General features: G+C 38.8%; 1 protein-coding gene across 1 annotated transcript in view; it reads right to left on the bottom strand.

The window, feature by feature from the left end:
* Nucleotides 1-24,443, bottom strand: part of ZYG11A (zyg-11 family member A, cell cycle regulator) — a 58,542-nt gene that overhangs the window by 5,386 nt on the left and 28,713 nt on the right. The window contains 8 exon segments of the mRNA XM_057499455.1: nt 542-736; nt 4,841-4,885; nt 4,961-5,122; nt 17,191-17,244; nt 17,332-17,431; nt 18,462-18,526; nt 21,672-21,848; nt 23,692-23,832. Of these exon segments, the coding sequence (XP_057355438.1) occupies nt 542-736; nt 4,841-4,885; nt 4,961-5,122; nt 17,191-17,244; nt 17,332-17,431; nt 18,462-18,526; nt 21,672-21,848; nt 23,692-23,832 (939 nt within the window).

Raw genomic sequence — 24,443 nt, 5'->3', positions numbered from 1 at the left:
CTGGGATGACAGTGGTATAGAGATATAAGAAAAAAAGTAGACCAGACAGAAGAAAGGCAGCCCTGGGAACAGAGTCTCTGAGAAGCTGAAGTGGGTCGAATATGTCTGAATGTACTGAAAGGAGATTTGTACCTTTCAAATCTGGAAAGAACAGAGAAGGGTGTACGTAGGGACAGTGAGATAAACAGATAATGCCTAAAATTGCAAAGTCAACAAATAGTATTTAAATGGAGGTGAACAGTAAAAGAAATAGCTTGCAAAAGAGCTAAGGGTGGGAAAGAGAACTGGAAGAAGCCGATATACGACTGTTTGCATGTATAACTTTTACAAAAGGAAAACAGAAGAAGAACAATGAGTTATGTTAATAGAGGTTAGCTCTGGGTGGTAGAGTATGGATGATTTACAGTATTTTCCTCATAGTTTTCTGTATGCTTTCCATTTTCCTCAAATGAACTCTTACTTCTAAAACTCATGATGTAGAAAAATAAGTTTTCTGTAAGAAGATTACTCTGGATTTTGTAAAGAGGAATTGTTCTGGTACCAGATCCTGGAGAAGAGTACTCCTCTGAAGGTTGTGGGATACCCAGGACTGTCTGTCAGATGTCAGGTGGGCTATGATGCCTGCAGCAAAGTAACTGACTTCCATTTGTTTGCTGTGCAGCAAGGTGCTGATATGCTTCACCACATCTTCAGTCACCAGCTTGGAAGAGAGTTCTCTGACTTCAGCTATGTTGTTCTGCAGGTCAGACAGAGCATAAAACACCATGCACAGGAAAGCAGAGGAGAATCAGGCACTTACCCTCTCTCTCTCTCCTACTGCTCAGCTCAGATACATTCTGATCACTGGGTCCCACCCTCCTTCCTCCCAGTTTAGCCTGACTCCCACAGTCCCATCCCCTGATGATGAGTATATCAGTAATAACAACGCACTGCGTAAGCACTTACTAAGTGCCAGGCACTGCACTAGACAGACAAAAATGTCTTTTTATCTCTTCTCGTTTCATCTTTAATATAGTTGTACAAAGAAAGCTGACACAGCAAGACTACCTTGTCAGGTTTACACTACTACTAACTGATTGAACTGGAATGCAAATCCAGGCTGACTCAAACACTTAACTATATGTTACATTAGTTGGAGTTTTCAAAGTAACAATCAAAGGCAGGTAGTATTCTTTATTTTATATATTGTATTAGTTTTCTATGCTGTTTAACAAATTACTATGTACTTGGTGGCTTAAAGCAACACATATTTTTTCTCTCACAGTTTCTGTGGGTCAGGCATCCAGGCATGGAGCTGGTTCATCTACTAAGGTCTCTGAATGCTGCAATCCAAGTGCTGGCTGGGCTGCATTCTCATCTGGAGGCGCCACTGTGTGTGAGGGTTGGGGTGGAATCTACTTTCAAGCTCACTCAGATGGAGGGTTTCAGTTCCTTGCTGGAAGCCTCTGGCACCTCCTAGAAGCTGTGCATACATGTTTCCTTGCTATGTAGGCTTCTCCCTTCTCCAACCACTTACTTCATGGCAGCTTGCTTTTTCAAAGACTGAGGAAGAGCCTCTCTAGTATGCCTGCTATATATATACAGCAGCCCCCTTATCTGCAGGGGATATATTCCAAGACCCCCAGTGGATGCCCAACACCGTGGACAGTACTGAACCCTATATATACTATGATTTTTCCTATACATACATACCTATGATAAAGTTTATGATTAGACACAGTAAAAAATTAATAACTAATAATAAAACAGAAAAATGATACTGCAGGAAAGTTAGGTGAGTGTGGTCTCTCTCAAAAGTACTTGTTTTGTACTCAACCTTCTCGTGATGATGCGAGAGGATAAAATGCCTATGTGATGAGATGGAGATGAAGTGAAATGAATGATGCAGGCACAGTGACGCAGCCTCAGGCTACTACTGACCTTTTAAGCTAAGTCAGAAGAAAGATCATCTGGCTTCCAAACTGCAGTTGACCACGGGTAACTGAGCCCATGGAAATTGAAACCGTGGATAAGGGACTGCTGTGCCTACACTGTAATGTGATCTCAGGAGTGGTAGCTGCTATCTTTGCCATATTCTACTGATGAGAAGCACATCACACATCCTGCCCACACTGAGAGGAGGGGATTCCCCAAAGACATGAGCGCCAAGAGATCAGACTCACCAGGGGTCACCTCAGAGTTTGTCTACCACACTAATGGAAAAACAAAGGTTTACAGGTAAAACATACAGTCAAAGTAAACATAGCAGTAACTGCTTCTGAAGCAGTTTGCAGAAAAGTACACAAAAATTGCACTGTTATAGATCCCAACCCGGTTTTATCCAAACCCATCCTCATCAATAGCATGACTTCAGTATTGTATCTATCAGATGGTAGGCCCAAACAGTAACAGACAAGATGATGGCATCCTTAGCATAACTGAGGAGGACACCTCAGGTGAATCCCAAGATTTTTCTTGTAAGCTTGGCAGAGGATACATTTGTATTAATTAGCTTTTTCTTTCCAGGAGTCTATGGAACAAAATGCTAAGAAAACGGGAGCCACAGGAGAATGTGGGTCTTCATTCAAAAAAGGAAGGAAAAGGGGCAACCTCATGAACTCTCAGCCTTCTGAGAGGCTCTCAAAAAGATAAAAAGTAAAGGATCTTTAGGTCAGCTAGTAGTATAGGATACTTAGCATTGTATAGGATATATGAGACTTCAATCCACCTTTCTGGCCTTATTTCTCATTGCTTTTCTTCTTCCCACCTTCTCCCAAAATTCCAAATATTCTGTATTAACAGTTTCCTTCAAATAACTACATTTTCTCATCTTTCGTAGGCAAAAATTATCTTTGTCCCCCCTTCTTCCTTTTTCTCTTGCTTCTACTTTTCTGTACCTTCTAGATTTCTCAAATTAATTATTTAATCCTCTCTGTGAAGCCTTTCCCATTTACTCTGCTCCAAGTCCTGTATGTGCTAGGGATACAAAGGAAAAGAAGACACATCTGCTTTCAAGGAGTTCATGATCTAGAATCAAAGGCTCCCACTGGAGTTTGTGCCTCTTTTCTAGCTCTCACCACAGTCAATCTTACATCAGAGAGCTGTTTCTATACATGTCTAACACCACCTCCCCAACCCCACAAGTACCAGCAGGCTTGATATATATCATGCATCTGTGTCTTCCACAGCACCAGCATGGAAAACTGCAGGGGCTTATAGACTTCATTACCTTTTGCAAACCTTTCCTTTTATATTTTGGAAACAAAGAAATTTCTCAAGGATATCCTGACTGAGAGGAAGTATAATAGTATAAATTTCTTTAAAAATTGATTGCCTTGATAAAGAGGAAGTATAGCAAAGTGGTTATTATCAGAAACTGAAACCAGACTGCCTGAGTGTGAATTCTGATTCTGCCTCTCACCACCTAGGTAACAGTGTAAATGGCACTTTTGCACCTCACATTCTATGTCTATAAAATGTAGGTACAACAATATGCGGCAGAGCTGAAGACATGACACAACCTTCCCTACCTATGTGCCTTAGCAGTGTGGCCCTGCTGCTCATCCTGCCTAGGGGAGGCTCCCTCCTTTAATCTGGGCTTAACCGTGGGATAATAAAGAACATGTATTTGGTCTTTCCCCCAGTTCCTGATACAGAGCTTTAAATCCCTTGGAATTTCTCCAATGATAAGAGTGATAAGAGTACCTTTGTTCTAATGAGGTCACCCTTGGCAGGCACCTAGGCAGCTTCAGAGTGGGGGCTGGTTATCACAAAGACCAAACCTTGATTAGAAGGAACTTCAGCCCCAGCCCCCAACCTGTAGGGGAAGAGAAAGGAGCTGAAGGTTGAATTAATAACCTAAAATCATCCTTATGTGATGAAACCTCCATTAAAAACCCCTAAAGGATGGGGTTTGGAGAACTTCTGGGTTGGTGAAACATTATGGTGCTGGGAGGGTGGTGTGCCCAGAGAGGGCATAGATAAGCTCTGTATACATCCCTTCCTTACTTTAAGCATCTCTTCCATTTGATTTTCTGAGTTGTATCCTTTATACTAAATGGAAAATAGCAAGTAAAGTGCCTGCCTGAGTTCTCTAAGCCACTCTAGCAATTTATCAACCTGGGGAGGGGGTCATGGAAACCCCAAATTACAGCCAGTCTGTTAGAAGTACAGGTAGCTCAGGACTTAGGACTGGCAAATGAAGTGGCGATAGTCTTTGTGGGATTGAACCTTATATCTCATGGGATCTGATGCTAACTCCAGGTACTTGGTGTCAGAATTGAACTGAACTGAACTGCAGGACACCCAGTTGGTGCTGGAGAAGGGGTTGCTGGAAAATACCCACATCATGTAACCTGCTTTGATATTCTAATGTCCAATGAGACACTGGAAAATGTGACATAAGAAGAGATTTAAGGAGCACTTGCATAATGGAACTTGCTTTCTATTGTTGCCCTAAAATGGCCAAGTAAAGAAGCCAATGGAGACACAAGGCCCAGCTAAAAACCCGCACCGTCAGACAGGAGAGTCAGACCACCTTAGAGCATTTAGTTCTCGCTGAGCCACCAGATGGCTGCAGTCACCTAAGTCCATGAGACCAACAGACCTGGACAGCTAAGTTCAAACTGCTGATCCACAGACTCAGAGGTAAATAAAATGGCTGTTGTTGCAAGCTATAGTTTGTTCACAGCAACAGATGACTAATACATAATGGTATTTACTTTATAAGGATGATGTGAAGATTAAATAATATACATGCAAAATTGCTTACCAAAGTGCCTAGCATATAGTAGGTACTACAGAAATGTTAGTTTTGTTAGTTTTGTTTAAGTTATTAGAACTCAAAACAGCTTCATCTTACCAAAAGACCAAGTACTTTGCTTTGTATTGTTGACTCTGAAAAAGTCTGTCAAAAGAATATATAGGTTATTTTATCACGAAGAAAAGAACTTTACATATAAACTCGATGCTGTCTTCCCACCTCCAAGACTTGGATGAAGATTGTCACTCCTTGACTTTCAATAAAGTGCTTGCAGGCAGTTGGAGACTCATCTGTAAGATTCCAAAGTGCTTTCAAAGTAAATAAGAGGGTGACATCATCTGAATTCTCAGTAGTCTTTTGTTTCACTATTGCTAGAAGTTCCTAAAAACAAAAAGATAGGGAATTAGATGCCCTAATGACTGACTCAATTCTGGTATAATGAAAACAAGACTGAAGAAAAGCTTTAGAATCAAACCTATACTCTAAACCCAAGTTCTATCACTTAATAGCTTTGTAACCCACTTTTTTTCTATAAAATGAGTCACACCTATCTCCGAGGTTTCTATGAAGATAAAATGAAAAAAAATTTTTAAGTTTAATAAGCATTTGATCTAGCTCTTGGTTCTTGTTAATAATCTTCATAGTAAGTACAGATTAGCTGTTTGATTAACAACACCTGGAAATTAGGCACTTAACTCACGTAAGAGAAACTATAAAAATCAACTAAAAAAATACTTGACTTTTTTGTCAACTAAATAGAAGAATTTTAAGTTTTGGTAAATGTGCTGATGGAACACATAAAAGCTTAAGAATTTACTTTAGAAAAGGTGAGAGAGGGAAACCTCCATGCAAAGATGATACATAAACTGAGAGAAGAAAAAGCTAGTTAAGCAAGGAATGGGGACACAGAGGAATTGGAGTGGGAGTGGCAAAGAAAACATTCACTGTTCTAGGCCACGAAGCACACAAAGTGTGGCTAAAGGACAACACTACCATCATAACCACATGCCCTAACAAATAAAGGAAACCACAGGCTCACTGTAACAGAGAGATTCCAACAGAGATTCAAATCAGAATATTTCTAGACAAACGGTACATTTGTATTTATGCTTTCTCTCAAGCTTATTAGTTGTGATGTGAGACAAGGACAGCCATTTTCACTTAACCAGCTAATAAAAAGATATATAAAATATACAGCACCAAAAAAATCAGAGTACGTCTATTTTCAGGAGGAACGACACCACCTCAAATATGTCACCCAAGTAGGAGAGAATTTATTAAGAGTTCATCACAAAAATAAAGCTGTGAGAGCCAAGAGAATATAAAAGTAACACACAACGCTGCAGCCACATCTAGACAACCGATAGCAAATGGCAGCAAGGCACAGGAGGAAGAAGGGGAAATAAGTTTGATCCTGAGCAATAACGGTGACTGGTAAGACCCATGCTTAGATGCTTTACATGTTTTACCTTAATGCTATTCAAAATTACTGAAATATTACTTCTGTAACAGATGCCTCTTTTTCAGATACCAGTTTTTCAGATCAAGAATCTGAGGTACAGAGGAGATAAGTACGTTATTTAAGGGTCTTATGACTAATGGCCGAACCTGGTTTGTTTTAATCTAAAGCCTGAACTTTGGTACCACTACCTAAAACTGTTTCTCCGAGACCTACTATTCTACTCCTCCCTCCATGTTACTTTTAGCCCTTGCTCTCTATATCAGTACCAGTATCAGTCACTCCTCTCTCTATTCCTGTTACCATTCCCAGAAATTTCAGTATTCCTCCATCACATCATTTAGGCAAAATGCCTACCTTAGTTAACCCCTACTCTTCATGCTTCACCCACAAACATCTTCATATTGAAAAACATTTGCTTAAGAATTAATTTCAGGGGCGGAGCCAAGATGGCAGTGTGAGTAGAGCAGCGGAAATCTCTCAAAACCATATATATATTTTTGAAAATACAACAAATACAACTATTCCTAAAAGAGAGACCAGAAGACATAGGACAACAGCCAGACTACATCTACACCTGTGAGAACCCAGTGCCTCGTGAAGGGGGTAAGATACAAGCCGCGGCCAGGCAGGACCTGAGCGCTCCTCACTCCACCTCCCGGCAGGAGGAGAGGAGTCGGAGCGGGGAGGGAGAGGGAGCCCAGGACTGCTGAACACCCAGCCCTAGCCATCCGCACCAGAGCACAGACACACTGTGCATGGGGTGCTGGATACTAGGGAAACAGGACAGTAAGACCTGTGAGCGGGTCCCTGCAGCCGGTGCCCCTGGGACAAAAGAAAAGCGAGTGCCCTTTGAAAATCTTAAAGGGACAAGGGCCTCACAGCTGGATGGAAGCACCCCGGTGCAATCAGCCCAGTAACTGGGAATCCCAGGGAACTCCAGGTGCCCCAACCCCCTGGGCAGCAGTGCAGCTCGGAGGCCCCTCATGGTGATAAACAGCCTCCCACCCATTCCCCCTCCGGAGTGACTCTGCCATAGTGGCAGAGGCCACACCCACAGCAACCAGGCAGAGCTTCTTCCACAGCGTCTGGCCAAGAATCAGACATCCCGTCTGCACGCAGCTGCCCAGCACAGCCGCTAAGGGCCACTGTTTTCCCAGGAGAGGAAGGCCACCTAGCAAGAAGGGATGTTCTCCCAGCTGACACATGCACCAGCTCCCCACAACTACCTCTATCACCATGAAAAGGCTGAAGAATTTGATCCAGACCAGATTAACAGAGACAACCCCTGAGGAGATACACCTAACCAATCTCCCTGAAAAAGAATTCAAAATAAAGGTCATAACCATGCTGATGGATCTTCAGAGAAATGTGCAAGAGCTAAGGGATGAAGTCCAGAAGGAGATTACAGAAATGAAACAATCTCTGGAAGGACTTAAGAGCAGACTGGATGAGGTGCAAGAGGCCGTTAATGGAATAGAAATCAGAGAACAGGAACACAGAAAAACTGATGCAGAGAGAGATAAAAGGATCTCCAGGAATGAAACAATATTAAGAGAACTGTGTGACCAATCCAAAAGAAACAATATCTGCATTATAGGGGTACCAGAAGAAGAAGAGAGAGAAAAAGGGTTAGAAAGTGTATTTGAAGAAATATTTGCTGAAAACTTCCCCAAACTGGGGGAGGATATAGCCTCTCAGACCACAGAAGCACACAGAACTCCCAACAGAAGGGACCCAAGGAGGACAACACCAAGATACATAATAATTAAAATGACAAAGATCAAGGACAAGGACAGAGTTTTAAAAGCAGCCAGAGAGAGGAAAAAGGTCACCTACAAAGGAAAACCCATCAGGCTATCATCAGACTTCTCAAGAGAAACCTTACAGGCCAGAAGAGAATGGCATGATATATTTAATGCAATGAAACAGAAGGGCCTTGAACCAAGAATACTGTATCCAGCACAATTATCATTTAAATATGAAGGAGGGATTAAACAATTCCCAGACAAGCGAAAGTTGAGGGAATTTGCCTCCCATAAACCACCTCTACAGGGTATTTCAGAGGGACTGCTCTAGATGGGAGCACTCCTAAGACTAAATAGATGTCACCAGAGAAAAAAAAATCACAGCAAAGAAAGCAGACCAACCAAATACTAACTAAAGGCAAAAAATAAAATCAGCTACCCACAAAAGCAGTCAAAGGAAACACAAAAGAGCACAGAATAAAACACCCAACATATAAAGAATGGAGGAGGAGGAATAAGAAGGGAGAGAAATAAAGAATCACCAGACAGTGTTTATAATAGCTCAATAAGCGAGTTAAGTTAGACAGTAAGATACTAAAGAAGCTAACCTCGAACCTTTGGTAACCACGAATCTAAAGCCTGCAATGGCAATAAGTACATATCTTTCAATAATCACCCTAAATGTAAATGGACTGAATGCACCAATAAAAAGACACAGAGTAATAGAATGGATAAAAAAGCAAGACCCATCTATATGCTGCTTATAGGAGACTCACCTCAAACCCAAAGACATGCACAGACTAAAAGTCAAGGGATGGAAAAAGATATTTCGTGCAAACAACAGGGAGGAAAAATCAGGTGTTGCAGTACTAGTATCAGACAAAATAGACTTCAAAACAAAGAAAGTAACAAGAGATAAAGAAGGACATTAAATAATGACAAAGGGCTCAGTCCAACAAGAGAATATAACCATTATAAACATATATGCACCCAACACAGGAGCACCAGCATATGTGAAACAAATACCAACAGAACTAAAGGAGGAAATAGAATGCAATGCATTCATTTTAGGAGACTTCAACACGCCACTCACTCCAAAGGGTAGATCCACCGGGCAGAAAATAAGTAAGGACACGGAGGCACTGAACAACACACTAGAACAGATGGACCTAATAGACATCTATAGAACTCTACATCCAAAAGCAACAGGATACACATTCTTCTCAAGTGCACATGGAACATTCTCCAGAATAGACCACATACTAGGCCACAAGAGTCTTAGTAAATTCCAAAAGATTGAAATTCTACCAACCAACTTCTCAGACCACAGAGGTATAAAACTAGAACTAAATTGTACAAAGAAAGCAAAAGGGCCCACAAACACATGGCGGCTTAACAACATGCTCCTAAGAATTAACTTCAGTATCTGCCAAATAACTTCAAATGGACACTCAACTATACTTGGCAATTCTACTCTGTTTCTCAATTTGCTCCAAAGGCTACTATTTCATCATTCTCTCTAGTCACACTTTGCCATCTTTATTTTGGTCTTCTGTAATTTTTTTTAAAGTATCATTGATAAACAATTTTAAGGTTTCACACGAACATGTTATGGTTTCAACATTCACTCATATTATCAAGTCCTCACCCCCCTTGCAGTCACTGTCTATCAGCATAGTAAGATGCTGTAGAGTCATGACTTGTCTTTTCCATGCTGTACTGCCTTCACTGAGACCTATCTATATTGTGAGTGCTAATCATCATGCCCCTTACCCCTCATCTCCCTTCCTCCATAATTGCCCTCCCCATCTCCCTCTTTGGTAACTGCAAGTCCCTTCTTGCGGTCTGTGAGCCTGCAACTGTTTTGTTCCTTCAGTTCTACTTTGTTGTTATACTCCACAAATGAGTGAAATCATTTGGTACAAGTCTTCTACACCTGCCTTATTTCACTGAGCATATTAATACCCTCTAGCTCCATCCATGTTGTTGCAAATGGTAGGATTTCTTTCCTTCCTATGGCTGAATAGTATTCTATTGTGTATATGTACCACCTCGTCTTTATCCATTCATCTACTGATGGACACTTAAGTTCCTTCAATTTCTTGACTATTGTAAATAGTGCTGCAATAAACACAGGGATGCATATGTCTTTTGAATCTGGGATCCTGTTTCCTTCGCATAAATTCCTAGGAGTGGAATTATTGGGTCAAATGGTATTTCTATTTTTAGTTTTTTGAGGAACCTCCATATTGCTTTCAACTATGGCTGAACAAATTTACATTCCCACCAGCACTGTAGGAGGGTTCCCCTTTGTCCACATCCTTGCCAGCATTTGTTGTTCCTTGTCTTTTGGATGTTGGCCATCCTAACTGGTGTGAGGTGATACCTCACTGTGTTTTTAATTTGCATTTCCCTGATAATTAGTGATGTGGAACATCTTTTCATGTGCCTGTTAGCCATGTGAATTTCTTCTTTGGAGAAGTGTCTGTTCAGATCCTCTGCCCATTTTTTAATTGGGGTTTTTTTTTGGGTATTGAGGTGTATGAGCTCTTTATATATTTTGGGTGTTAACCCCTTATTGGATAAGTTGTTCATGAATATATTCTCTCATACTGTAGGATGCCTTTTTGTTCTGCTGATGGTATCCTTTGCCAGACAGAAGCTTTTTAGTTTGATGTAGTCCCATTTGTTCATTTTTGCTTTTGTGTTCAGGAAAACATTGCTCGTGTTTATCTTCAGGAGATTTTTGCCTAGGTTTTCTTCAGTGAGTTTTATGGTTTCATAATTTGCATTCAGGTCTTTGGTCCATTTTGAGTTTACTTTTGTGTATGTAGTTAGACAATGATCCAGTTTCTCTTACATGTAGCTGTCCAGTTTTGCCAACACCAGTTGTCGAAGAGGCTGCAATTTCCCCACTATATATCCATGGCTTCTTTATCATATATTAATTGGCCATATATGCTTCGGTTTATATCTGGGCTCTCTATTCAGTTCCTGATCTATGGGTCTGTTCTTGTGCCAGAAGCAAACTGTTTTGATTACTGTGGCTTTGTAGTAGAGCTTGAAGTTGGGAAACATAATCCTGCCAGGTTTATTCTTCCTTCTCAGGATTGCTTTGGCTATTTGGAGTCTTTTGTGGTTCCATATGAATTTTAGAACTATTTTTTCTAGCTCACTGAAGAATGCTGTTGGTATTTTGATAGGGATTGCATTGAATCTGTAAGTTGCCTTAGGTAGGATGGCCATTTTGACAATATTAATTCTTCCTACCCATGAGCATTGGATGTATTTCCATTTATGGGTGTCTTCTTTAATTTCACTCATGAGTGTCTTGTAGTGTTCAGGGTATATGTTTTTTACCTCTTTGGTTAGGTTTATTCCTTGGTATCTTATTCTTTTAATTGCAATTGAAATGGAGTTGTTTTCCTGATTTCTCTTTCTGCTATAGGAATGCCACAGATTTCTGTGTACCAATTTTGTATCCTGCACCTTTGCTGAATTCAGTTATTAGTTCTAACAGTTTTTGGGTGGATTCTCTGGGGTTTTTATGTACAGTATCATGTCATCTGCAAACAGTGATAGTTTAACTTCTTCCTTACCAATCTGGGTGCCTTTTATTTCTTTGTATTGTATGATTGCCATGGCTAGGAACTCCAGAACTACATTGAATAAAAACGGTCAGACTGGGAATCCTTGTCTTGGTCCGATCTTAAAGGAAAAGCTTTCAGCTTTTCACTCTTAACTATGATGTTAGCTGTGAATTTGTCATATCTGACCTTTATTATGTTGAGGTACTTGCCCTTTATTCCCATTGTGTTCAGAGTTTTATCATGAATGGAGATGTTGAATTTTGTCAAATGCTTTTTCATCATCCATTGAAATGACCATGTGGTTTTTGCCCTTTTTGTTGATGTGGAGTATGATATTGATTGATTTTTGAATATTGTCCCATCCTTGCATCCCTGGAATAAATCCCACTTGGTCATGATGGATGATCTTTTTTATGTATTTTTGAATTCAATCTTTTTAAATCTACTAGGCTTTTTTTGTGGCTTAGAATGTGATTTATTCTTGAAAACATTCCACATACATTTGAGAGGAATGTGTATCCTGCTGCTTTTGGGTGGAGTACTCTGTAGATGCCTGTTAGATCCATCTGTTCCAATGCATTGTTCAGTGCCTCTGTCTCCTTGACCTGTCTTTTGTTGTGAATAGTGTGTGGAAATCTCCTAAAATGAAAGTGTTGCATCTTATTTCCCCCTTTAATTTTGTTAGTATTTGTTTCACATATTTAGGTTGTCCTATATTGGGTGCACAGATTCTTATAATGGTTATATCCTCTTCTTGGACTGACCCCTTTATCATTATGTAATGACCTTCTTTGTCTTGTTACTTTGTTTTGAAACCTATTTTGTCAGATACAAGTACTGCAACTCCTGCCTTTTTTCTCCCTGTTATTTGCATGAAATATCTTTTTCCACCTTTCACTTTTAGTCTGTGTATGTCTCTGGGTTTGAAGTGAGTCTCTTGTAGGCAGCATATAGATGGGTCTTGTTGTTTTATCCATTCTGTAACTCTATGTCTTTTGATTGGTGCATTCAGTCCATTTACATTTAGGGTGATTTTCGATAGGTATGTATTTATTGCCATCACAGGCTTTAGATTCGTGGTTACCAAAGGTTCAAGGGTATCTTCTTTACTATCTAACAGTCTAACTTAACTCACTTAGTATGCTATTACAAACACAATCTAAAGGTTCTTTCTTTTTTCTCCCTTCCTTTTCTTCCTCCTCCATTCTTTATCTATTAGGTATCATATTCGGTACTCTTTGTGTATCCCTTGACTGACTTTTAGGTAGTTGATTAATTTTGCATTTGTTTGGTAATTAATTGGTCTACTTCCTTTACTGTGATTTTATTTTCTCTGGTGACAGCTATTTAGCCTTAGGAACAGTTCCAACTATAGCAGTCCCTCCAAAATACACTGTAGAGATGGTTTCTGGGAGGTAAATTCCCTCAATTTTTGCTTATCTAGAAATTGTTTAATCCCTCCTTCAAATTTGAATGATAATCTTGCTGGGTAGAGTATTCTTGGTTGGAGGCCCTTCTGTTTCACTCCATTAAATGTATCACGCCCCTCCCTTCTGGCCTGTAAGGTTTCTGCTGAGAAGTCTGCTGATAGCCTTATGGGCTTTCCTTTGTATGTCATCTTTTTCCTCTCTCTGGCTGCCTTCAATACTCTGTCCTTGTCCTTGATCTTTGCCATTTTAATTGTTATATGTCCTGGTGTTGTCTTCCTAGGGTTTCTTGTGTTTGGAGATCTCTGCACTTCCATGACCTAAGAGACTATTTCCTTCCCCAGACTGGAGAAGTTTTCACAATTATTTTCTCAGAGACTTTCTATCCCTTTTTCTCTCCTCTTCTTCTGGTATCCCTATAACGCAAATATTGTTCTGTTTGGATTGGTTGCAGAGTTGTCTTCTTTCATTCCTAGAGATCTTTTTTCTCTCTGTGCCTCAGCTTCTTTGTTTCCCTGTTCTCTAGTTTCTATTTCATTTACTGTCTCCTCTATCTTGTCTAATCTACTTTTAAATCCCTCCACTGTATGTTTCATTTCAGATACTGCATTTTTCAAAGTTTCTTTTTCTTGAAGTTCTCCCTGCAATCTTGAATATTTTTCTGTACATCTGTGAGCATGCTTATGATTTTTATTTTGAAATCTTTATCAAGAAGATTGGTGATTTTAGTTTCCTTGAGCCCTCTTTCTGGCATCTTTTCTTGCAGTTTTGTTTAGACAAAATTCTTTTGCAGTTTTATTTTAGTCACTCCTAAGGAATAATAACTTTGTGTAGATGGTGCCCTCTAGTGCCCAGAAGCTCTACTCTATGGAGCTACCAAGCACCTGTAGCAATGGCAGGGGTCACAGGCAAGCAGAACTGGTTTCAGCCAAGGAAAGAGTTCTTTTTTGCCTTCCCAGCTGTAGCATCTGCCTCCACTGCTAGGTCCAGAGGCCCATGTGCACAGGAGGAGCCTCTGTGCTATGCCCCTGTAGCTATCGTAGGTGGGGCCACCTTCCACCTGGCCTGACACTATAGCAGGGGAAGCAGGTGTGCAGGATCAGTGCCTGCTTGGAGGAAGGAGTGACAGGCTGCATGTTGCAGGGGTGGGGGGCATTGCATGGTCCTCGGGGCTGCATTGCCAGTCAGGGGGATGGAGCATGTGAAGCTCCTGAAAGTTCCCAACCTGCTGTACTGAATGTGCCAAGACGATTTTGTCCAACTGACCTTTCTCCTGAGCACGGAGCTCTGTATAGTCTTTGCCCTTTTAGTGCCCCTCTCACTGCTGGGAAGTCTTTCAAACTGCCTGCCTTTCTTTTGTCCCAGGGTTGGGGGGGGGTCAGTTGTGCATACCTGTTCTCCACAAGAGGCTGGAATCTCAGTCTCTCAGAGTATTCCTCCCGTCTTTGCTTTCCAACTCCATTAATCTCCAAAGCACCATGTAATGTGGGTTCATGTTACTGGAGCAGATTTCCAGAGCTGGGTGCTCAGCATTCCTGGCCTTCTACTTCCTCTCCACTCCTTTTCTCTTCCACCTGTGGGCCAGGGTGGCAGGAGGGCTGCAACCCACTGGATTGCAGCTTTGCTACTTTACCCTTTTCTTTCTGTGAGGTCTTCTCTCTTTCCCACATGTAGGCTGTCTGTTCTGTAGTCCTCTGGTCACTCTTTCAGGGTTAGTTGTATTTTCATGTTATACATAGTTTTGGGAGGAGGTTTCTCCCTCACTTCTCATGCCACCATCTTTCTCCGACCTCTCTTTAATTGCCATCTGTATGCTCCTTTCATTTGATCACTTCATCTAAGTTTTCACTGAGAATTATAGTTGTTCTTCCTAACAAAACTCTATCAATCTACCTGCAGTTGTATCAATGTACTGTCTTCCCTTCTGCTCCCATCTAAAGCCAACAGGTTTACTTTCTGCTCTATATACAATTTCTGTACACAGATTTGGCACTAAAGCTGTTTCCCTCAGTCTTGCCTATGCCATCAATTTTTTCCTCTTTTCAGAATTCCTTCTTATGGGCATAAAATATTTCTTAATATAATTTATCTTGAAAAAAAAATAACACTACTGGCCCCATATAGTATCTTTATTTCTCTTTGTCATTAAGATATATCAAAAAGTTGTCTCCATTTCTCACCTCCCCTTTGCTCATCATTGTATTCCAATCAGATTTTGTCCCACTATTCCATAAAAATAATATAAGCAAGATAATAATTTCCATCCTGCCAAATCCAACAGTCTTCATTCTGCTTTCATTTCTCTCACTCATGACTGCCCAATTTTTCTTGCAATATTTCTCTTGGATTCTAAGACACCATTCTCCCCAAATGGTTTTCTACCTCATTTAGGATGCTCCTTTTCTATTTCTTTATCCTCTTCCAACTTACCTACTTCAGCCTTTTTCTTTTCTCCACATATACTCCACACTTTCATCCCATGTCAGAACAGATGACTCCAATTATTTCTCTAACCTTGTCCACTTCTGAGCTGCCAACCATATGTTAAACTGCCTACTTGACCATCAAACTGCCTAAGCATCTCAGCAATTAACACATCCAAAATCACTCTTGTTTTTTTTTAATCCCTGTAGCTCCAGGGGGAAGCAGTATTCCCAGCCCAGGGCAAATAAACCAATGTGACCAAAATCAACCTAAGAAAAGGCTAGATTGGGAGAAACCCTTTTACTACTCACAATGAGGCCCGGCTCTGTTCATGCATGCTCCCTCCTTTCTCCCTGTCCAGCCTTCAGCATGTAAATAGCGAAAGCCCACTTGGTCCTCTCAGTCCCAGTCATGGTGTGCACTCACTTTCCCACCAGCCCCTTCCAGGAAAAATGCCATGGGCAGGACCCCAGCAACTGACAGGTGCCAAACCAATTATACAATGGGGGGAGGAGAGAACAGCCTCTCTCCACCCCTTGCCTGAGAGGCTGCAAGAAGCTGCAGCTGTATATGTAAATGGTCTAAGACCAGGTGAGAAATTCTGGAAATACTGCAATTTACCCTAGAATTGCCCAAACCTAGCTAGACACCAAATACTCAATAGGTTCCACTTACAACAGAAAAGCAAAAGGTAAAAGTCTTAGGAATAAATTAAGAAATGTAACATCAAAATAAAGAAAATGTCCACATACTTTTGTAGGACATGAAAAACTGAATTAAAGGAGTAACACATATAAGGAAGAATCATTATCACAGAGATGTCAATTCTTCTAAGTCAATATATAAATTTAACACAATCCCAAAGAAAACAAGGCTTTTCAGAACTCAACAAGCCAGTAATTCTGGTGTTCACATAGAAAAACAAACAGATATGGTGCACTGAAAGAAACCCAAGGGAAGATCTTAACTATTAAAGGATTCTTAGAGATAAGAAATAAAAAGATCTCAGCATGTAAATAGACATACAGATTAATGAAAAGGAATAAAGTCCAGAAAGTTGCAAATATATGAGTATTTACTATTTGATAAAGATTGTACTGCATAACTGGAGAAAAGATCAATTATTCAAGGCAACAGGGCAGGCATTAAGAACAGACCCCTACATCTCAAAAAAATTCCAAATATCAAATATTTACATGTTAAAAAAAAAAGAAACCAAAAATTGACAACAAGAGGAATTTAAGAAAATATTCCATTGAGTGGAAAAAGATTTTTTAAATGTTCCATCAATCCCAGAGGCCTAAAATAATAAATTTTACCACATAAAAATAAAAAAAAAACTTCTGCATGACAGAACATGCCATATATACAATAAAAACAAAGAGCCAGTTGGGCAAAAATACATGCATCTCATATATTATAGTCAAAGGCTCATTTCCTTAATACATAAATTCTATAAATTAGAAAATAGCAACCCAAAAGGAAAATATACAGAGACCATGAATAGACAGTTCACAGGAAATATATTCAATAGAACTACACCTTCATATTTACTAGAGCAGCAGAATCACTAGACAACGTCTACACAGATAAATCAAGAAATCATCATAAGCATTTTATTTAGAGATATGGAGGTACATACCAGAAGAAATAGCTCTAAGAGTTAAGACTAGTTTCTTCTGGGGAGCAGGTCTTACAGATTTTTCATTTTATAGGCCTAGAGTGATTGGATTTTTTAAATTATGTCCATCCATTTTTTATTTAAAAAAAAAAAAGGTCATAAAAGTGACAACCAACCTACCTTAACTGCCATGAAGAGCTCTTCTTTAAGGTCTGCAGTTTGCTCAGGTGAAAGCTGTAAGCAGAACAAAAAGCCAAATGTGCAGTATTAGGCCTCCATCAAGGCGAGGGGAGCGAAACCTTGCTTTTAGCAATCACCTACCTGCAGGGCTAGAATTGAGGTGATGCTTACTGCCATTGTTTGCATCTTTGGGTTTTCATGCTTACAGAGCCATCGCATGACAAACTTGGCAGCATCAAATCTGAAAAGCAGTATTTTTCTCACAATAAAGTTTGTGAAACTGCACATGAGAGAAGAAAATCACTTAGCTTCCCTAGTAAATACAGTCTTGGATTTCTAAAGCCTCAGCTGTGAAAGAGCATTTGACCAAAGATCAGAAGAGGAAGAAGAGAGCATGCAAACAAAAATGTGAATAAACTGCACAGGAGTCAAAGACGGCCAGATCTAAGAAAGACATTTTTTACCATTCACTTTCTACTATGATGGGTCTGAAAAAAGAAGTTCCCCAAGAGGTAGTAATTTCTCATCTGAATTTTAGACAGTGCTAAAATGCCACAGCAAAAAATTACTTAGTGAGAGAGAATTCATGCCCTTTTACAGAGGCAATTGTTACTCAGCTTCAACTGATGACTGCCATGCAGGAATAAGGACTGAGCTGAAAAAGATCTTCCAACTTTGCAAGAGAAGGTAGAATACAGGTTTTTCTTAAATGAGAAAAACCACCTTCCCTACTGTATTTTTAAAAGTCAGCTCCCATTTGAAGTACACATTTCAATTAGATTTAAGAATACAACTCTGACCCCACCAATCACAGGCTTTGTTCATGTCAGCTTATGCTTAATTTCCCTGCTGTTGGCAGCAATACATATATGTTTTTGAATTATGAATCTGGGAGATTACAAAGGTCTCAAGAGGAATCCCTGTGTGATAAGTACTATACAAACATCATATCTAATCCTTGTGTCACTATTTTACAAATGAGGAAAACTTACGCACAAATATAATGGAGAGGCTAGAACTTAAGTATGTTTAACTCTTTGGAAGCCCATGTCCTTTCCACTCACTGACCTGAAATGGAATCACATTTTAGGAGATAAATTTTCAAGTAGGGTACTTCCAATTACTTCTGTGGAAGAGGCTCAACAAAGCATTCTCCCCAATCACCCTGTCCCAGCCTTAATCAGATCCTTGCTAAGCTAATAACCAAAACCCAACAATGCTCAGAGCAACACTATATACTCCAAAATCAGATGACCAAGTTTTATACTTGCCTGTCAAATGGAACATCCACAAGAATCCTGGAATTGGTTAAGAAGAGAAGACAATTCTTCTGTAACTTTAAGGGAATGAAGAAAAGTAATATTGAGCAAATGTGTACTCCATTCTAAATAAAAGTTACAAGCATCCGGAAGATGACATCAATGTGCTTTTCACTGAAAGCTGGTTACCTACCCCTCTCCAAGTTCTTCATTTAATCTTACTCTGTCACATTTACCTAAAAGAATAATCCTTCCCCTCCTTTTTTATTTTTGCAAAGACGGGGGCTGCTCATTCACCTGAACCCTAGTAGCCTGCCGTTGTGTCAGTTCAAATCAATCACTTGACACCTGGCCCATCTACTGAGTGACAAACGTCCTTCGTAGACCTCAAACCTAACAGTGACAGAGCTGTTACTTCCTACCTCAGACTGGAAGGAGGTGAACTGGGGCTTTACAGATGAGGGATAGAGGCCTCCTGGGAAAGCTATGTGAATAGGAAAATATAACATCTCTTTAAAAGGCCAGGAGTAGGCCAGTATGATAGAAGTATAGTGTATGAGGCAGGGGCAGCAAGCCTGAAATGCCAACAGGAACTAGGCAGTAGCATAAGTTAAGAGGGCTGAGTGTGAAATAACAGGACAGTGGTAGGAATTATGGCAAACTAGAGAATTCATGCACCTTTAGGGGAGGCAGTTGTTATTCAGTGGATGAATGGATGACTACATGCAGGAATGAAGACTGAATTAGGCAGGGTCTTCCGACTTCTCAAGAGAAAATGGAAAAATGAAAGAACACCTTCCTTGCTATATTTTAAAAAATTTATTCCCATTTTAAGTACACATGTCAATTACATTTGACAAATTTATACAGCTATATAACCACTATCAGCCACCACATCAAGACAAAAATATTTCCATCATTCCGAAGAGTTCCACTAGATTCCCTTCTAGTCAATCCCAACCTTATAAACCCCAGCCCCAGAAAATTACAGTCATTACAGGTTAGTCTTCTCTAAAGCTTCATATAAATGGAATCATACAGTATCTTCTCTTTTGCACCTGGCTTGTTTTGCTCAGCGTATAATGTTCTTGAGAGTCATCCATGCTGAATGTATCAGTACTTCATTTTTCTTATTGCCAAATAGTTTTTCTTTATATGAATACATCACAATTTGCTTATCTATTCAACTGTTGGATATCCGGGAAATTTTCAATTTTGGGGAATTATGAATAAAGATATTATGAATATTCATGTATAAATCTTTGTATGGATCTATGATTTCATTTCTCTAGGAGTGGAATGGCTGGGTAGTATGGAAGGTATATGTCTAACTCTAAGAGAAACTACCAGATTGTTAAGCTGGTGGTTCTATCATTTTACATTCTAACATCAATATATGAGAATTTCAGTGGTCCCACACCTTTGTTGGCACTTGGTAATGTCAGTCTTTTAATTTTAACCAATCTAGGGGGTGTGTTGTGGTATCTGGTATGTAGTAGTATCTCCTTGTGGTTTTAATTTGCATTTCCCTGATGACAAAAGATACTGAGCCATCTTTTCATATACACTCATTTGTCATCTGCACATCTTTGGTGAACTGTCTACTCAAATCTTTTGCCTTTTTAAAAAATTGGCTTGTTTGAGGTAAACAAAAGTAAAAATAAAGAAGTGGGAATCCTCGTGTCACTATTTTACAAATGAGGAAAACTTAGCACATCAAACCAAAAAGCTTCTTCATAGCAAAGGAAACCACCACAAAACAAAAAGGCAACGTAATGTATGGGAGAAGATATTTGCAAATGATATATCCAATAAGGGGGTATTCCAAAACACATAAAGAATTCATACAACTCAACACCAAAAAACCCCCAAATAATCCAATTAGGTAATGGGCAATCTGATAGAAACTTTTCCCAAAGGAGATGTACAGACAGTCAATAGACATGTGAAAAGATGCTCAGTAACACTAATCAGGGAAAACAAATCAAAACCACATACCAATCAGAATGGTGAGTATCAACTAAGCAAGAAATAATAAGTACTGATGAGGATGTGGAGAAAGGGGAATGGCAAGGATATGTAGAAAGGGAAACAACCATACACTGATGGTGGGATTGTAAACTGGGGTAGCCACTATGGAGAGCAGTTCATAGATTTCTCAAAAACTAAATATGGAAATACCTCATATCCTAGCATTTCCACTTCTGGGAATCTACCCAAAGAAAACAAAATCACTAAAAAGTATATGCACTCCCATGATTATCATAGCATTATTTACTATAACCAAGATACTGTATTTACAATATTGTTATTTACAAAATATTTGTAAATATAGCAACCTAAGTGTGACATTAATGAATGGATAAAGAGGTTGTGATTGGTAGATACAACAGAATACTACTCAGCCATAAAAAATGAAATATTGCCATTCGCTGTAACACGGATGGTCCTTCAGGGCACTTTGCCAAAGGGCAATAAGCCAAAGAAGGGAAAATATCTTATGATTTCACTTCTATGTGGAATCTTAAAAACAAAACAAATAGATTCACAGAGAACAGACTGGTGGTCACCATGGGGAGGTGAGTGAGGGAATGGGTAGAATAGGTTAAGGGGATAAAGAGGTACAAACTTCTAGTGTTAAAATAAGTTAGTCACAAGGATGAAAATTAAAAAAAATAAAAGGTTGGTTTGTCTTATGTTACTTAGAGTTATATAAAAATCCTCATAATATCAAATAAACACTTTTCCAAGCCAATGGCTTGCCTTTTATTTTTAAAAATTTTTTGTGAGAAGCTTTTAATTTTGATAAATTCTAATTTATTTTTCTTTTGGATGTGTTTTTTATATCTCATGAAAACTTTGCCTACTTTGAGGTCACAAATATTTTAACCTATGTTTTCTTCTAGAAGTTGTAAGGTTTTAGATTTTATATTCAGATCTATGATACAATTTAGTTCAATTTTCACATATGATGTTAAGCCTGTAGGGATGTACCAAAGTGTTAACAGTAGATGTTTCTGGGTAATTGGTTTCTGAGAAATTTTAAAAACTTAAACCCAATGGCTTATTCATATTTCCTATTTGTTCTGTATCAAACACAAATTCCTTCATCTATTTGCTCCTCTCTCTCTCAGGTAAGATGAAAAATCAAAACTAAGTAAAATATTTTTTGTATATTTATCCAGAAGGAAGAAACACAGTTATGTATTTAAGTCAAATTACCTGCTGGTAATGGGGGAAATTTTTCAGAGCCTTGAAAAGCAGACATGTAACCTCTGACAACAGACGGATGGGCATCCCCCTGGCCAGGCCCTGGCGTGTTAAGTTGAGGGTGCAAGCACTGGCTGTGAACTGCACTGGCAAATCCAAAGGATGATTCCTCATTCCTACAGCCACAAGCTGAAGATAAACTTGTTTTTAGAGGCATATGGCAACATTAGCATTGTTTTACTGCCTTGTTTTGCTCAGTGGGATAGAAAGTAACAGATTTTTGCTATCCTCAGCACTTAATTTTAGGACACCATCAATAACCTCCAGTCCAACTGTAGCCATGAACTAACTGGGTGACTTTTAGGCAAGTCATTGCCCTCCCTCTGGACCTCTATTTCATCATCTGTAATTTCATAATCATTTATTGTACCTCACTCCAAATGACATGAATTGTAAGCACTACAGGTGACACAAACATGAATTACTTACATCATAATCCTTACAAAGTCTTGAGAGAGAAATATGGTATATAAACAGAGCATTGTGAGGGATGTTAAAACACAAAACTAGGGGTAAAAAACACAAAAAAGGTATAAACAAATTTTTATCTAAGATAATTATGGAAAGAGCAATCATTTCTGGTATAAAATCAAAAGGCTTCATTTGGAGAACACACTTTGGTCTCAGAATTTGGACAGGAGAGGGAAGTGAGGGTGGAATGGAGGGGATTTCACAGGGCAGGAATATGTGATAAGGAAATACATGAAGTGGACAAAAAGATGGGATAAATCCACCAACGCAGGCAGAATAAATATGAATTTGAGAGAATTTTGAAAGAACATGAAAAGTAATAAAACATTAGAAAGGTAATTAGCAGACAGACTATGGAAGATCTAGAACACAAATGTAAAATGAAGGTTGTGTACTAAGCTTAGACTACAATTGCTCTGATATTCAATGACAATGTGATGTTTCATCTACCAAATAGGGATAATCATCCTTACCCACCTCTGGAGACCAGACTGCTGATATTTAAATGAACTAGAATTTTAAGAAACTAGAGCTCCTTGCTTTGACAGCTCTGCATGAACACAAGGAGCCTAGAGACACACTTCTACTATGGAAAATTACTTTTTCTACATTGAACTGCTCCTAGAATTTAATTGGATTGCCATGATCTGCAATTTAAATATGCAGAAACAAAAAACAAAAAATCACATGATTTTCAAAAAAATTAATCACAGAATCTTAGGTATGAAAAGGACTTTTAGAGTATCTAACTCAATCTCCTCATTACAGATGGGAAACAAAGGTCCAGAGTTTTTTCTTTGTATTGTATTGCCTTTAAATTATGAATAAACAATCCCCCATGGTACAGAAATAGCCCCTTTTTTTAGAGAACTACAAAGAATTACAAATAATAAAGATGTTGTGACTTGACTCCATTTTGTTACTACATTTAATTTTAAACAATTGCAATTTTCTCTTCCAAACCATTTAATACTTCCAATTATTTTTAAAATAAATTCCTCCTTCCATAAACCAAAGCAAAGTATGACCCTATCGATACTGGTAATTTTTTTATTCAGAAAACACTTTAAATGGTAGATTTGCTCACTTTCAATTATTGTTATTTTTTTCTGTTCTTGTTGAGGATCCTGTTGTTTTCCTTCAGAAGACCAGATGTTATAGATTTTAGAGTATATAAATGAAAGAAGAAACAAACAATGTTTAAGTCAAAGTGATTTCATGTTTCTACATTACTGAGTTGCACTTTAGGCAAAATAGTGCAATGGTCCTATTAGCCCCTTCCAGGCCAAATTAAAAAACTAGACAATTCAAACTGATTCAGATGCTCAAAACAAGAGATGATCTGGCACTTAAGCCCAACACTGTTTTCCTTTCTCTGTGAGGGTACTTTGACTCACTACAGAATAAGACATTTAAATCACTGTATAGTGTGTTTGGTGAATAACCTGAATTGAATCAAGTAAGAAGTAACAATAAAAACTACTTTCTGAGGGGTAGTTACCTTTAAAAGAGCAGGCATGGTTACCTGCACTGAAAACGTCTCTGTGAAAAGCCGGCAGAGGGCTTCCTTCATAAAACATAACCTATTCTGGTATCTGCTCAGTGCTTCTGAAATCTGACTCATATTGGCTCCTCCAGCAACCTGAAAAACAAAGACGTCACCAGTATGCTTCACATTCCTCTTAAGCACAGGCTTTTAGGTGCCTCAAATGTTTGAAACAGTAACAGGTATTCAATTAAATGTTCCAGATGCTTATTTAACGAAGTTGTTCTCATTCAATTGAAATTCTAATATGTAAATGTTCTTATCACACTATTTTTACAGATGGGTCCACAGAGGTGAAATATGGTGTTAACTATAACAAAGCAATTAAGTAGTAGAGCTAAATTCAAATATCATCTCCCTACAACTATATTACAGTTAAGAGCTCAACTTAATGGGTAGCATGTAAATTTTTAAACAACCAAGAACTATGAATACATATGTCTTCCAAGTACTGATATGGGACAAATTAGACAATAAAAGACAGGGCAAAGGTCACATAAAACAACTAAAATGAAAAAAGGAACTGACCTTTATTATAAGTAGTATTCTTTTATTATTTCTTTAGTATTACTATTCCTAAAGTAATAATTTTTAAAAGTCTACACATTAACAAAAAAAGTCTAGGCCAGCATATCTCTAATACCAAAACCAGGCAAAGACACCACAAAAAAAGAAAATTACAGGCCAATATCCCTGATGAACATAGA

Source organism: Manis pentadactyla, chromosome 4 (genome assembly GCF_030020395.1).
Source record: "Manis pentadactyla isolate mManPen7 chromosome 4, mManPen7.hap1, whole genome shotgun sequence".
Lineage (NCBI taxonomy): Eukaryota > Metazoa > Chordata > Mammalia > Pholidota > Manidae > Manis > Manis pentadactyla.
The sequence above is the reverse complement of the archived record's forward strand: the minus strand, read 5'-3'. Positions and strand labels throughout refer to the sequence as shown.